The sequence below is a fragment of the Phragmites australis genome, chromosome 3 (assembly GCF_958298935.1).
Source record: "Phragmites australis chromosome 3, lpPhrAust1.1, whole genome shotgun sequence".
NCBI lineage: Eukaryota > Viridiplantae > Streptophyta > Magnoliopsida > Poales > Poaceae > Phragmites > Phragmites australis.
Window position 1 is genome coordinate 37,908,945 of NC_084923.1, and position 16,779 is coordinate 37,925,723.

General features: G+C 42.0%; 1 protein-coding gene across 1 annotated transcript; it reads left to right on the top strand.

Annotated features, from left to right (window-relative positions):
- The first annotated feature begins 5,966 nt into the window (after positions 1-5,966).
- LOC133912978 (protein VAPYRIN-like) lies at positions 5,967-8,233 on the top strand. Its single transcript, XM_062355989.1, has one exon. It carries the CDS (start codon positions 6,238-6,240, stop codon positions 7,900-7,902), a length of 1,665 nt encoding a protein of 554 aa, XP_062211973.1. The 5' UTR covers positions 5,967-6,237; the 3' UTR covers positions 7,903-8,233.
- Positions 8,234-16,779: the final 8,546 nt, after the last annotated feature.

Genomic DNA, 16,779 nt, shown 5'->3' on the forward strand with positions numbered 1-16,779 from the left:
TTCTTTTTTCTCCTGAAAATTGGCTAACCTCTTAATTTTTTGGGTAAAAAATGGCTCAGAATAATTAAAATTGTTACCCTTTTCTTGTTGCTAGCATTTGGCCCATCAGAAAGGATTTGACATACTTCACAAAGGCTGGATGAGGTTTCCCGGCCCACCGCCCGCATATTAGCTGAAACACGCACACACAAAAGACCCAGTCCGTCGCTAAACATGTCATCTTTCGTCAGAAACAACGGCAGCATTGTGTCCTATGCAAATTTGCTATGGAGATGAACTCCAACACGACCCTTGCTCGACTGAGAAGTACAGAGGAAAACATACTATCATAGTATCGAACCAGCGGCAGCAACAAAGTCTGGCTCTTGCTGCCAACTGATTCAGTCAAGAACTCAGGAGTCAGGACAGACAGACAATGAACGGACGCTTGCCATGGGGTACCATTTCCTATCAGCAATTCAGCACGCATTTCACCATGCATACAGACATACAGTGCTCTTCTGTGCGCCGGCACCTCGTTTGTTTCAGTCGACGGAGTCTCCTTTGGAAACACCAAATTGCATCAGAGGCGACATTTGGAGCGTGTGCGTATTTCAGGACTCCAAGAATTGCGCAACGGCTGCAGGTAGGATCAGAACCCGGCCAGCATGATCGTTCTCTCACCCAGTTTCTGTCTCCAAGTGTAAGGCAGACATGCATCAGCATCCTTGCAGCCGAACTGAGATCCTCACCAACGATTGATTACTTATATAACCGATGCATTTGCACTGCAGCTAGCAAGTACTTACTAGAGCGCATGATTCTGCTTGGACTTGACACCAGTGTCCCCTATGCCATAGCTGATGCATTTCTCAGTGATTTGCCTGGACATGACATGACTGTATTGAGGCTGGAGGACAAATAGGAGAAGTGTTATATTCAGAAAAGAACAGAGGGGTTTAATTTTGAACAGAGGAATGGCTTCACACCTCAAGTCCTCGAACTAACTCGCTCCATTTGTCAGATTTGGTTCGTCTTCGATCAAGTGATCACTACAGCTGTGATGCCGCTTAAACTGTCCGTACAATGATTGTGAGCAAACATTACAGAACAGCGACGTATATATACATGCATGTATAATGAAGTATCATTCTCTTCACACTTAGCTGTAGTGCTCAGCCGAGTACTCTTGTACGGACAGACATCAAGATGCATGTCCTCAATGGTTAACAGCTGAAAGGCATAGCTAGGCATGTCAGTGTCCAGCAAGTACAAGATATACGGAATGTCCGGCCGTCGAGTGAGTCCAGTTCAGGATGCTCCTATCGAAGAACATGCCAAGATCACGAGTACTAATACGTTCAAACCTATCAATAGTTGTTGTATAAAACTGATACTATTAGATTTATCTTTTGAAATTATTTCATAAAAGTATAAATCTATTAGTCCACGTTAATATTTAGTTGCATAAAGTAGTTGTCAAAGGTGCACCTCAAAGACCGCGAAAAGTCAACAACTCCAAACAAAAATGAAGGGAGGAGTAAGGTAATATGTGTGGCCAATTCATCGATGTCCTCTTTTATGGTTACTTTCATTAGAGGGAAAAAACATTTCTTTGCTTAAGTGTATGCCAAACAATTAATGTTACTTCTATCCGAGGATGCTGTTCCAGAAGAATAGATAATGTAGCTAATAATGACAAGAAAATATTGTCATGACCTGGAAAAAAAAAGGATAGAGATCAGATGAACAGATAAACATGAAGTGAAAGACAATCCAATAACATCGCATTGTAAATGAACCAATGAGAGTAGATACAACAAAAGTTATTTATAGCACCAAATCTTTGAGTCATGCTGACTATCAAACGCCGGTGACACTAGCAATGATTTAGCGCATTCATTTGTGTTAAACAATTTATGTATGCAAACATAAAAGACAAGCTATCATAATTGACCTGTAAATAGGACAAGTGCAATGCTTCGATTGAAAAAACATTATGTTGTCTTGTACGGAACAATTCATGGAGGGAAGAACTTTTTTGTTTTTTTTATGTCATTTTCTTAGTAAACAAACAAGACACAATGATTCAGAAAATGCGTTAAGAGTTACTACCTCTATTCTTTTTTACTTGTCATTTAGCATATCGACATGTTCTTCAATACACATGTTTTAACATTACGTTTTATAATTATTTCTTAGTGAAATTTGTTAAACATATAATCATATGAAAGTATTTTTCATGGTGAATCCACTCATATAATTTGCATGTCTCAAATCCTAGCAATTTTTTTTGTGTGTCAAAATTTTAAAAGTTTGACTGCATGAATTCTAAAACGACATCTATTTGAGAACGGAGATAGTAATAGCGATGGAAAACCCATGTAGTATCTTATAACAATGTGTTAAGGTGAAGCTAGAGTTTATGTTTGCGCCTTAATTTCTTTCGTATGAAGTGAATCAGTGCACTCGAGAAATGAAGGATGTGCGCAACAGCTTCAGGAAGGATTAGGGAGCCGGTCAGCATGATCAATCACTCTCTCCCCCTGTTTCGGACTCCAAATGTAGAGCATACAGGCATCAGTTGATCAGCATCATCCTTGCAACCGAGATCCTTAACAATGATTGTTTACCGATGCACGGACTACAGCTAGCACGTAAATCGAATGCATGGTTTTTGCTTGGACATGATATGACTGTCTCTTAGCTGATGTATTTATCAGTCATTGGCTTGGTCTGACATTACTGTCTTAATTTTTGAGGGGTGAATTCCAGAAGTGATATACTGAAAAAGAAAAGGAAAAGGAAAAAAAGAAAAAGAAAAGAGGAGTAGCACATCAATTAAACTCGTTGTCAGAATGAGATAGATTGCATTGGGAACTAACTTTGAACTAAATCCTAAGGATTTGGATCCAAATTCCTCCTATCGAAACATGCCCTTATTGGACCGAATTGCAGTTTAGGTACACTACTTAGCTGAACAATACAGCTTTGATGTATCTTAAACTGGCCACGCAATGATTAGGAGCAAACATTACAGAACAGCGACGTGTACATCGATGTATAATCAACTTTTCTTTTTCACTCTTAGCTGCAGTGCTTAGCCTCGCACTCCGGTACGGCTAGCGCCAAGCTGCAACAAGTGACGAACAGCAGGATGCAAGCAATGGTTAACAGCAGAAAGTCATGTCAGTACTCGGCAAGTACAGATATGAGGAATGTTCGTCCAGTTCCGTCCAGGATGCTCCTTCCACGACATGTACAGAACATGCCAGGATCGCGATAGCGAGAGATGAACAGAAAAGCAACGACTCCATGTGTCTGAATGCGAGGGCAGTTTTGATCTAAACGTCAGTGATGCCATCAATTTGCAGCTTCACGAATCAAGCATAGTTTACACATATGGCCAGCAATTTGCAGTGTGCATTTTCTTTTTATTGAGAGTTGAGACCCAGTAGTTTGCATTGTGCTGGAGATCAGTTCTGTTAACTCAACAGTATATAATTTCCTCTTTGTTGAGGTCACTCCGGGGGCCATTACCTTATTCTAATGCAATAAGATCGTATCCTAATTCTGACCCATGCCTAGGAATTCGTTACTATTTTTAAAGTCAACCGCAAACTGATCACAGATGTGTAAATAAGCAAAGCAGGTTGCTGCTCTGTGTATTCTTAATTCTGGTAGAGACATTGACAAGTGGGACCCACCAACTGACAGGTCAGCCTAGCCATAAACGAGAATGAGTAATCTCGTTCTCTAGTTGTATTACTGATTATTTTTTTATATGTATTACTGATTATTCTTTTTATATGTTTTATTGATTATTCTTTTTTATATGTATTATTGATTATTCTCTATTGCTTTAGTAGAACGTACCATTTCATTTTATGCTCATGTCAAATGTCTGAATGTGAATGCTCAATGAATTCGGGCTTGATCAGTACACAGCTTGTGGACGAAGCTGTCAGATGTTATCTTGTCACATTACCCGGTCATCGGCAAACGGTTAAAGCATATGTGTGAGTGTGACCATTTCATCAAGACCTCTGCCTCCTTTTACTCTGAGTCTCTGACAGAGAAAGAAGCATTTCTTTACTCATGAGTAAGCCAAACAATCTAACTTTCATGACAGTATGTTGCCCACTGGAGACTGGGTAATGCATTCAGTAGTGACTGGAGAACATTAGACTTACCTGTCAACTATTTAAGCCATCAAATCTATCGCCTGAGCTGAATATCAAAGCTGATGACACCAGCAATGGCTTAGCAGTTTCATCAAATACTAGAGAATCCATGTGTGCCCAACACTGGTGAAAGCCATAGCTTTTCACCTGGACATCAATGTACTCTGGTCCTGGTGCAATGCGCCTCTACATGTAAATTAGTTACCAGATGCTGGGGCTGTCCGGAAACGGCCTCGACAACTCTGTTCTGTTTACCTGTCTGTATTGACAGAGAATGGTTAATATGACAAATGCAATGTTTTAATTAAGAAGCGTTATAGTGTCCTATACGGAAGATTTCGTGAAAAGGAAGAACGTTTTGTCATTTTATTGTCACTTTCTATGTAGAAAACAAGATCCAGTAGTCCAGCAAATGCGTTAGAGGTAATGGCTACGGGGAAACCAAGTGCCTCCAAGAAAATGTGTATAGAACGAAATCGGTCTCTTGTCATCGCATAAATTAATTAACGGCGCTCAGAAACTCCGAATTTTACTTTGTTGGTTCGTAACCATCAAAATAAATAAACAACAATGTTGGTCTAGAATCTAGATGCATTTCAGTGGCGCAATTGAAATTACTTGGAGTATAACGCATGAGAGAGCGAGTGGAAAGAGCTAATGCTTGTTTTACATGAAGTGATCTACCTATGAGAAAGATCACATTGCCGAGTAGCTTGTACTGTAAATTTTACTTTGATTTTGCAACCTTTAGCACACCACTGTACCAAACATACCTACACTCCCTGAGAAAATAATTTCTGAAAATCACCAATACCTTGGCTCTTTTCATCGCAGGAAAGGGTCAGTAGAAGAATGAATTCAGGGATAATTAATCTGGAACATGAGTACATGACCATGTCCCTTATAAAAATCAGTTACTCCTACTTTGTAGCAATTTTTGTCCAAAAAAGAAGAGAGAATATCCATAGGTCCTTTTGAAGCATTCAAATTGAGAAACTGAATGTCGATCGTTTGTCAAGTATCTTCTGAAAGAATAGATTGAAGCGTCTCAACCTCCGTAGAGGCCGCGGTTACGCGTTAGCATAGAGCTGACAAACCGCAGCAAATATTACACATGATCATGTTCGGCCAGGAGTCCAAACCGAATACAAATAGATGCTAACTATGTCTCTAGTCAGTTTCTGTGTTTGAATCTGAGCGAACATGTTACATATAGATTACTTGAGGGATTTATCTCTAACTTCTTTAAGCATGCTGTAAATTGCTGACCGGCAGGTGTAAGCAGAAGGAGCATTCCGAAGAAACGAAATATGCCACAGCTCAATCCACAGAAGCCTAAGGCTCTGTTTGTTTTTTTATTTTGATTATGGATTCTAGCTTCAAAAACAAAAACAAAATAAAAAACAAACAGTTATAATATAAAAATTGATACTCATAATCCACATGTCAAGTTCTACTACAAAATCATATAATCCACCTGTTAAATTATACTATAAAATCCTATAATCTAGTGAAAAAAAACTTATACAAATTCTACAAAATAAACTAGATTCTCACTTGTCTAAAACTAAATCAAACATGCTCTAACTGTCCTTGCTGTCAAATTATTACCTACTTGCCTACTTACCCAAAAGGAAACTAATATCACTATCCATCATCCAGTCACCTCTGCTTTGATCATATCATTATTTTATAGCCTACAACGACGAGCGACGGGCGACGGGCAATGTCGCTGGGAAGTTGCCGCCGCTAAGCGCCACCCCGGTCGATCTCCATTGCCCTCCGGAATAAACGCCACCATCAGACGCAACCAGACATCAAACAATCCCGAGCTGCCACCACATAGAACAAGTCCTCCTCGTTCTTCACACCCACCATGTGGCACTCCTCCATGCCGCGCCGGCCAAGCAACACGCGTTGCTAGTACATAAGACCTCGTCCCTCCTGCCACTCCTCTTGATGGTTGCTTCTTCCACCTCTGGCTCAACCAAGAATTTAGCGGAGGTGAACTAGTAGTCTCTAGGACGGCAAGAAGAGCGAAAAGTTGTAGCTTTGAATTTTGGTAGAAGAAGAGATGGATCGGTTGGTGATACCGGAGCCGTCGAGCGAGGTGGTGGTGCGGGTGGAGCCCGGGAGGCAGTCGAGGGGGGAGCTCACGCTGCGGAACGCGATGCACACCATGCCGGTGGCGTTCAGGCTGCAGCCGGCTGTGAGGGGCCGCTTCGCGGTGCGCCCGCACACGGGGATTTTGGCGCCGCTAGCCGCGGTCACAGTGGAGGTGGTGTACCTGGCGTCGGCGGCGCCCGAGGGTCCTGGCGGGGAAGGCGGCGGGAGACGCGGGGAGGACGCGTTGCTGCTGCACAGCGTGGTGGCGCCCGGCGCGGCGGTGAAGGAGCCCGTGATGGCGCTGGACTCGGTCAACCCAGAGTGGTTCTCGGCGAGGAGGAAGCAGGTGTTCGTGGACAGCGGCATCAGGGCGACCTTCGTGGGCGCGTCCGTCGCGGCCCGCCTGGTCGCGGCCGGCGCGGTGGAGGCGCTCAGGGAGGTGCTTGACCGCAGCGAGCCCGAGTGGCGCGCTGCGGACGCCACCGACGAGTCCGGGCGTACGTTGCTCGACCTCGCCGTCGGCCTCAGCCGTGCCGACATCGCCCAGGTGCTGCTCGAGTATGGCGCCGACGCCGACAAGCCGAGCCACGGCCGGACGCCCCTCGAGACTGCCGCCGCCTCCGGCGAGTGCCTCATCGCCGAGCTCCTCCTCGCCAACGGCGCGACACCCGCCGGCTCAGACGCGCTCCACGTGGCGGCCGCCGCCGGACACAACGACGTCTTGAAGCTGCTTCTTGGCAAGCCTGCCTCTGCTTCACCCGCCTCCTCCTCGTCCGCGTCCTTCTCTTGTTCATTCACATCTATCGACGCGGCGGGGAGGGATGGCAAGACTCCTCTACGGTTGGCGGCGGAAGCGGGGCGCCGGGACGCGGTGAAAGCGCTCCTCGCGGCGGGCGCAAGGGCCGAAACGAGGTGCGGCACAGATGGGGCCTCGGCCCTCCACGCCGCGGCGAGGCGCGGGGACGAGGCTGTCGCGTCTCTTCTCCTGTCCCACGGTGCGGCCGGCACGGTCTCTGTGCGCGACGCGACGGGCAAGACGGCCTTCGAGATCGCCGCCGAGGAGGGCCACGCCGGGCGGATCATGGAGTCCCTGGGCCTCGGCGAGGCGATCCTTGCCGCCGCACGCAAGGGCGAGACGAGGGCCATCCGGCGAGCGGCCGACGGCGGCGCGTCCGTCGCGGGGCGTGACGCGCACGGGTGGACGCCGCTCATGCGCGCCGCCTTCAAAGGGAGGGCCGACACGGTGCGCGACCTCATCGACCGCGGAGCGGACGTCGACGCAGCCGATGCCGAGGGCTACACGGCGCTGCACTGCGCGGCCGAGGTGGGTCGCGCCGATGTGGTGGACCTCCTCCTAAAGAACGGCGCAAACGCCAAGGCCTCGACGGTGAAAGGACGAACTGCAGCCGATGCCGCGGCCGCCGCGGGGAAGTCTAAGGTGGTGCGACTTCTTGAGAAAGCCGGCGGCATGGGGAGAAAGGATGTCAGTGAGAAGGCAGCGCCGATGGTGGCGAAGGCAGGCAGCTTGGACAGGAGGCGGAGGGTGCGAAAGGGGAGTAGCGGCGCCATACGGTTTGGTGGCGGCAAGGAGGGATTTGAAGCTGCCGCGGTTACTGTGGGATGGTCACACTAGCCAGTGCTCAATTTGAGAAAAGCCTGTTGAACTTTGGTTCAAAAGTGCAAGATTAAGAACGATTTGTTCCAATTTGTGATTATTTTGATGAGATGATAATATACATTTGTTTCGAATGAACAAGGAAGTAATATATGTGTTACACATGTCGCCGGGGTAGTGTAGTACTGAGTTATATATTTTGTAAAAATGGAATCATTAAGAGTAGGTGTTCCTAGTTTTTTCTTTACTTTCTTTGTCACGCTAAGATGATGGCATGTGTTTACTCGAGGATAATAGGTAGGCATGTCCTGCTGAAAATTGTACGATGATGATTTGATTTCAATACAGAGGCCGAAAACTATTTTCTATTAATAAAAAAAATTATTCGTGTGTATTGGGTATTGGGAGTTGAGAGTACTTCAATTTCTGTAATTGCGCATCGACGAAGCCTCCAACAGTGGACTCACTGCCAAAAAATTGTGCGGTTCAAAGGAATTTCTCCTATGTGATAATTTATCTCACAATAGTGGGAAATTGCATTTTCGAAATAATGTACGGTTGATGTAGTATCTAGGTCTTAGATAAGTGGTAAGTGTTTCAGTGATAATGACAACCGTATTATTGTGACTAATAAATTTGTTTTAAAGTGTATTAAAAAATTTAGTTTACATTGATGATTGGGTATTCTTAGTCCTTAAGGCAATTATATAGACGATCAAAGAAGATGTGCATCAAGATTAAGAATCTTCTAGTTCTAAGTGTCATAAGTGAGAGCAAGGATATTTAAAGTAATATAGACCTTCTTTCTTAGTTTTTTTGACCATACTATAAAAAGAGGGGTTAGAAGTAGTAGCTTGACCTAGATAAATTTAGATTTAGTTTGATGCACACTTGTGAATCTCTAGTGCTAGGTAGCTTATAGAAGTTCATGGTTGAAAGGTTGTGGAGTTAGAGCTCAAGAAAATATTGAATTGGACAAGTTCAGTGAAGTTAGCCTCACTGGATAGTCCGATGATGTAACTCTAGTTCTCACCAGAGTATTTCTCTTGATTCAGACAGAAAACAAATGAGAAGATCGGATGGTCCGGTGGTTAACTTGTAGGTATCACCGGAAACTTTTCTTGGTGACATGTGTCTTGGATTTTTTGAAGTGTTGCACCGGATGGTTCGGTGTTACCCCTATGAGGGCACTGAAGCTTTTTTAGCAGAAGCAATTTTTTCAGGTGAAATTAAAGTTGAACTCACCGGATTATCCAGTGATGGAAAGATGGGAGCACCGAAGTATTTCTTGCAGAAAAGAGTTTTTGGTTCCAGAAGAAGCTACTCTCACCGCATGGTCCGGTGAAGGCTAAGAGGAATCACTTGACTAATTTTTGCAGAGAAGATTATAACGGGTAGTCTGGCTTGGTTCTTCTGATCGGATGGTCCAGTGAAGGCAAAGAGGAATCACCGGTTTAATTTTTGCAGAGAAGATTGTAACGGGTAGTCTGGCTTGGTTTTTCTGATCGGATGGTCCGGTGATGAACTAAGTCGCACCGGATGAATCCACCGGATCATGTTTCAGCAATAACGGCTAATGACAGCGAGCACATTGGAGCTCTGAAGTTTGTACCCACCGGATTGTCTGGTGATTGTAAGGAGATACTTACTGAATCATCTGGTATTAACAGAAAAAGTAGGTTTTTTGGCAACAGCTAAATTTGGATCTCTAGCCTGTAAATACCCCCTCACTTGGTTTCAATTGACTCTCTTGCGACCCCCATAAATACTTATACACTGTGTGTGTCATCAAGAAGTAAGAGAGTGCACTTAAGTAAACTCCAAAGTTCTTAATTGAAGGTTAATGACATCTTTAGTGTTTGAAGAGTAGCAAATGTGTATCTAGTTATAGTCTAAGCTTGATCTTGATCAAGTGAAGCTATTGACTTGTTACTCTTGATGGTTAGCAACACATAGCCGGTCTTTGGTGGTTGGAGGTGTCTCGGTGAGCTTTTGGAGTTCTTGTGGGAGCCCCGGAAAGAGCTACGTGCTTGGTTTGATACCCATCAATCTAGAGATGAAGAAGCGGCAATCATGAGTGGGCATTTGAGACTTTGTGACTCAAGGGGTGTGACTCAAGGGGAGTAATATCCATTGTGGATGCTCTAACGAGGACTAGGAGGGAGTACCGACTCCTCGATACCTCGGGAAAAAAATCGGTGTTCTCTTATACATCTCCTTATTTTCCTGTATTTATATTTGAGCTTTTACTTACTTGCAAACTTTACTTTCCATATTTACTTTGTGTTCTAGCTTGATTGTTTTCATGTTTCCATCTAGTTTAATCGTGTAGTTGTATTTCAATTCATTTAGACCAAGTTTGATACTTATTCTAGAATTTAGTAGGAGTAGATTTCTAATATCCCAATTCACCCTCCTCTTGGGCCATTTGATCTTTTCAATTGGTATTAGAGCCTCGTGCTCTTGATAGGCTTAAAATCCTAGAGCAATGGACCTCAGAAATGGAAGTAGTGTGTGCCAAGGTTCAAGGGAAAAAAACTTCTCTTATTAGAAAGTTCGCATGGCGAGCTATATTGATCCTATTTCCCCAGAAGTTTGGCTAGCCGCTTCCACTAGGTTTGATCAACCATTTACCGAACAACAAATTAGATGGAATGCTAAGATTAAAAATGCTATTTTTGAGGGAATTAGTGAAGAGGTGTTTTCTAGAGTAAGGAGCAAGGAATTAGCTCATGATATTTAGACCGATCTTTGTGAAATTCATGAGGGTTCTATAAAAATCCAGGAGAAAAGATATAATGTGCTAATGAACAACCTTAATCAATTTAAGATGCTTCCAAATGAGCTATGCAATGCTATGTATTCTCGTATGAATATGCTTGTTGAAGAAATCAATTCTCTTGAACTCACTTAATTATCTTAAGGAGACATTATTCGTAGGATCTTGATGGTGCTTCCTAAGCCGTAATATAATATTGTCATCTCTCTTCTTCATGAGAAAGACATCAATGACATGACCGCCACCAATGTCATGGACAAGATTCATGCTCATGAGATGTTCTTATTTAGAAATCAAGAAGAATCCTATTCTAAAAAGAATCTTGCTCTTAAGGCCAAAATAATTGACAATAAGAAGAAGAATGTGAAAATCCTATCAACAAGTGAAAGCGATAAAAGTGATGATGAAGATGATGATGATGACTCTGACACCGAGCTTACCCTCCTCATGAGAATAACCACAAGGATGATATCTAAGTTGGGAAAGAAAGGCTACAACTATGATCCCAAGAAGAACAAATTTTGCTCCAAAAAATTGACAAGTTCGGTGGAAGAAGAGCTACAATTGTGGTAAATATGGTCACATATCATATGATTGCCCTTATCTCGACAAGAAAAACAAAAATAAGAGTAAGAATATTGATACAAATGAGGATGAGAATAAGCACAAGAAAAATGATCAAGACAACAACAAGAAGAAGTTCTTCAACAAGAAGGGAGGATGTCGTAAGGCTTATATTATTGGTGAATGGGTCTCTGGTGAAAGCTCAAGTGAAGATTCAAGTGATGATGAAGACAGGGATTTCACGGGCCTCGCCATCACCAATGATGATCCACTGCTACCTTCACCACCTATGTGCCTCGTGGCAAAAGGTAACAACAAGGTGAGTAGTGAGGATGATGATAGTAGTGATTATGATGGTCTTTCTCCCAATAATTTATCTAAACTCATAAATGACTATGCTACCATCATCAAGAAGCAAAAAACTAAAATTAAGTCTCTTGAAAATAATAATACCAAGCTTAGCTCTAGTCATGATGAATTACTTGCTAAATATAATGATGTGTTTAAAAACATGATGAAGTAGTTGTATCTAGCAAGTCTCTTGAAGAGAGCAACAGAAAACTAAAACTTGAGCATATTGACTTGAAACACAAATATCAAGAACTTGAGTTAGCTTATGATGCTATTGATCCTAGCATGAATAAATTGCCTACTATTGATGTTGTTAAGGTCAATGCATCTATTTCTTGTGATGATCTTCTTGATATCTCATAATCTTCTTCATGTGATACTATATCATCTTCTAAGACTAACCATGCAAAGGAGCAAGAGCTCACGAATGAGATTGCAAATCTCAATTTGTGTGTGGCCCGGTTGATTAAGGGGGAGTACACGCACAAGAAAATTCTCATAAAGAATGTCATATACTACAACAAGAGAGGCCTTGGATGTTTCCCTAACTCGGTGGAGAACATTACCAAGTCACCGAAGATCAAAAAATATTTCATCAAGGAAGTTGATTCATATTGCCAATATTGCGAGGTCATCGGCCAGCATACAAGGGAGTGTCCAATTCCTACTAAACCGGTTTCTACTTTGCCTCCTAAATACAAATCCACTTTCAATGATCATCATTTCCTATTGTATAACCTTAAAAGTAGAAAAATCGTGGATAAATTCATTGGAACTCAAGCTAAGGATAAGCTTCCTAGGCAACTTTAGGTGTCTAAAGCTCTGTGTCTCACATGAAAGGTATCAAACTTGGTTGGGTAACTAAACAAAAAGCTTGATCTCATATATGTAGGTGAACTACAAAGCCGATGAAAAATATTGGGTGCTTGATAGTGGATGCACACAACATATGACCGGCAATGTAAAGATGTCCTCCTCTCTAGAAGATGAAGTGGGCGATCATGACAAAGTCACTTTTGGTGATAATTCTAAGGCAAATATGATAGGTTTGGGTAAGATGGCAATCTAAAATGACCTCTCTATTTCTAATGTGCTTCTAGTAGAGTCTCTTAGTTTTAATTTATTTTTCATAACTCAACTATGTGATTTAGGCTTCACATATTTATTTAGTGATGTTGATGTTATCATAACAAGTAAGAAATATAATGATCTAATCTTTAAAGATTTTAGACATGGACATATCTATCTTGTGAATTTTTTCACTAATGAAGCTAGCTTGACAACATGCCTCTTCATCAAGACATCCATGGGTTGACTTTGGCATCGTCGACTTGCACACATTGAAATGAGCCAACTCAAGAAGACGTTCAAAAATGGAATTGTGATTTGTTTGAAGGATGTAGTGTTCGAGAAGGATAAGTTGTGTAGTGTTTGCCAAGCGAAAAAACAAGTTGCAAGCTCTCATCCATAAAAGTCAATGATGTCTACATCAAGAACCTTAGAGCTTCTACATATGGACCTCTTTGGACCAACTACCTATAAAAGTCTTGGTGGTAATCTCTATTGCCTTATCATTATTGATGATTATTCGAGATACACTTGGACTTTCTTTTTATATGACAAGAGCAAGGCCGTTGGAATCTTCAAGAAGATCGCAAAAAGGGCTCAAAATGGGTACGAGGCCACAATTGTGAAGATCCAGAGTGACAATAGCACGAAGTTTAAGAACACTCAAATTGAAGATTATTGTGATGATAGAGACTTCAAGTATGAGTTCTCATCAACCTACACCCCTCAACCCTTTCCCTTATCGCTGCGCTCACGACCCATCTGACAGGTATAAAGATGAAAACAAATGATAGGGCGCTTCGGGTTTTAAGGATTTAAAATGAAATTTACCTGAGATCGAACCCTAAGCATGAAAATAATACGAATTGGGATGAACATGCTATGGATTCGAGATAGGGACACTAGAAATTGACAAAATTCAAGAGGTTGACTTCAAATTTGAATAAATTTATCAAATTTGGCATGAATTTGAGGTAAATTTTCATGAATTCACTCAAATTTGAATGAATTTATCGATTCAAGCACAAACTTTGATCAACATGTCCCTAACTCAGAACATTTGAATGGAATTGCAACATATTGCAACAAATTTGCATTGAATTGATCAAATTTTGATGAAATTTGAGGCAATTTTGCTAGAAAATGGTTCTAGGGTTTGCAAAAGTGAAGAATCGGCTGAATTTGTGCTCACCGCAGCGAAGTTGAGAGAGAAGCCGGTGGTGAGGGAGGAGCTCGATGGCCGGCGTGTGTTGGATAGCGGTGGTGGAGGCTCTGGGCATGGTGACGGTGGCGTAGGGCGTGTCTATGGCGGCTAAGGGTGGCGTGGCTGCTGCGGTGGAATGGCGAAGTAGGGGCGCCGACTAGTGAATCGAGGCAGCAAACCTCATCGACGATGGGAGGCATGGTGGTGGCAAGAGGGGTACGGGTGGTGGCGCGGATCGATGCAGAGGGGAGAGCCGACCAAGAAGAGCACTTGTTATGACAGGTGGGTTCCGCTAAAATTTTAAACACCAGAAGGTCTAGTGATGCTAACCCAGATGATCGGACAAGCCACCGGACAAAAACTTGTAGAGGACATGTCAATCTTTAACTGAAACCAAACTCAAACACCGACTCCCGTGATAATAAATTGAACACTGGACAGGCCCACCGAACAAACTCTCAGAGAATTTCCAATTTTGAACACATGATTCTCCTATGACATTGCACTAAGCATAGGATAAATTCATCAGACTGTTTTTCTGACTTGCTATTTTTGACTGCCACCAATTGAACACCGGAAGGTCCAATCCAGAACACTTAGCAAACACCGGACCTTTTCTAAGAGAAAAACCATTTTCAAATACCAGATTATCCGTTGTTGGTCAACCGATCACCGAATGGACCCACCGGACCTTTATCAAGGATAAGCTAAAGTGACTGCCAAAAGCACAGATCACTGGATGACCCGATGAGGAGAAAGAAAGGATCATCAGACTATCTGGTAAGAAGAGAAAGATTCTGTTGAACTAAAAACTCTCACTAAGTCCAAACTTCAAACAAACACACAACAAAAACACATGTTTGGACTAGTTTGAGTGAAATCCTTACCCTCTCAAACACTCATTTACAAATAGTTGCCAAAGCAGCTATAGCATATATAATTTTTCAATAGACAATAAGAACCAAATAAAAAGTAGGGATAAAACTTTAAGAAAATGTATGAGCCATATTGCCTATGAACTTAAGGATTAAGACTTCAAATTTGCTAGGACATGACTCAATAGGTATTAATCACTTACATCTATCTAATCACACTTATAGAGGTGTAAGTTCACATTGAAAGCGAACAATATTCTCAAAGAGTGATATCCTCCTTTGTGATCTCTCTACCGTCAATGTACATGCAATGCATAACAAGTGCATGAAAGTAAATATGAGTGCAAGCTATATAACATGTGGATGCATATCATAAAATAAATCTATCTTGTCATATTACTTTCCTTCTTAAACTTCTTCATGGTGAACCCAACAACATACCTTGAGTAAAACTAGGGGACCACCAACTCAAACAAAACTCATATTCATCACTATCTTGAGAAGGTTAGACAAGTACCTACAATAAAATGCATCTATATGACAAGGCATCACATGACGTTTGAAGCATCTACCATATTCAACTCACTTCGCAATCTACAAAATGTGGCTTCATCTAGAGGTTTTGTGAAGATATCCACCAATTGATCTTCCGACCTTACACTACCAAGAGAAATATCATTTTTATCCACATGATCTCTAAGGAAGTGATGACGGATATCAATATGCTTTGTGTGAGAGTGTTGCACGGGATTGTTTGCAATTTTTACGACACTCTCATTTTCACAAAGGAGTGGAACCTTCTCTAGACAAATACCAAAATCTAACAAGGTTTGCTTCATATAAAGGATTTGAGCGCAACATGCTCTGGCGGCTATGTATTTGGCTTTCACGTTGGACAAGGCTACGAAGCTTTGCTTTTTAGAAGACCATGAGACTAGGGATCGCCCAAGCAAGTAGCACCCACCTAAAGTACTCTTACGATCCATACGGCATCCGGCAAAGTTTGAATCCGAGTAACCTATAGGGTATCACAAGCCTATGCTAGGTGTATATTTTAGGTATCCAAGGATCCTTTTAACAGCATTAAGATATGATTCCTTAGGATTAGCTTGAAAGTGGGCACACATGCATACACTAAACATAATATTGGGCTTAAAAGCAGTAAGTTGAAGAGGTGACCAAATCATAGAACGATAAAGCTTTTGGTCAACCAATTTACCTGTTTCATCTAAGTCGAGATATCCATTAGTAGGCATGGGGATCTTGATTGGCTTGCAATCATCCATCTTGAACTTCTTAAGGATGCCCCTCATGTACTTTTCTTGATGGATTGACGTTCCTTCCTTCAATTGCTTGATTTGGAATCTAATGAAGTAGTTGAGCTCTCTAATCATCGATATCTCGAACTCCCTAAATATCTTGTCACCAAATTCCTTGCAAAACTTTTCGTTAGTTGAACCAAATATTATATCATCAACATAAATTTGACACAAGAAAAGCTCATTGTCGATGATCTTTATGAACAATGTAGTATCCACCCTCCCAATCTTAAATACTTGGTTGATGAGGAAGTCATGTAGGCGTTCATACTAAGCTCTTAGGGCTTGCTTGAGTCCATAATTTTCTTGTGCAACTTATAAACATGATTAAGATATCTAGAATCTTCAAAACCGAGAGATTGTTCAATATAAATAAGTTTATTAATGAAGCCATTTAAAAAAATAATCTTCACATCCATTTGATAAAGCTTGATATTATGATGTGAAGCAAATTCAAGAAGGATACGAATGGCTTCAAGCCTTACCATGAGAGCGAATGTTTCGCAAAAATCCAAACATTCAACTTGTGCAAAGCCTTACGCGACTAGTCTTGCCTTGTTGCGTACCACCACACCATGTTCATATTAAATGTTACGGAAGACCCACTTGGTTCCAATCATATTCTTGTCTTGAAGCCTTTCTTCTAGTATTCATACTTCATTGCGAGTGAAGTTGTTGAGTTCTTCTTACATAGCAATCACCCAATTCGGATCTTTAAGAGTCCCATCTACATGT

Excerpts from the sequence above, each read along its gene's own strand:
- LOC133912978 (XM_062355989.1), top strand. The coding sequence starts at position 6,238 with ATGGATCGGTTGGTGATACCGGAGCCGTCGAGCGAGGTGGTGGTGCGG.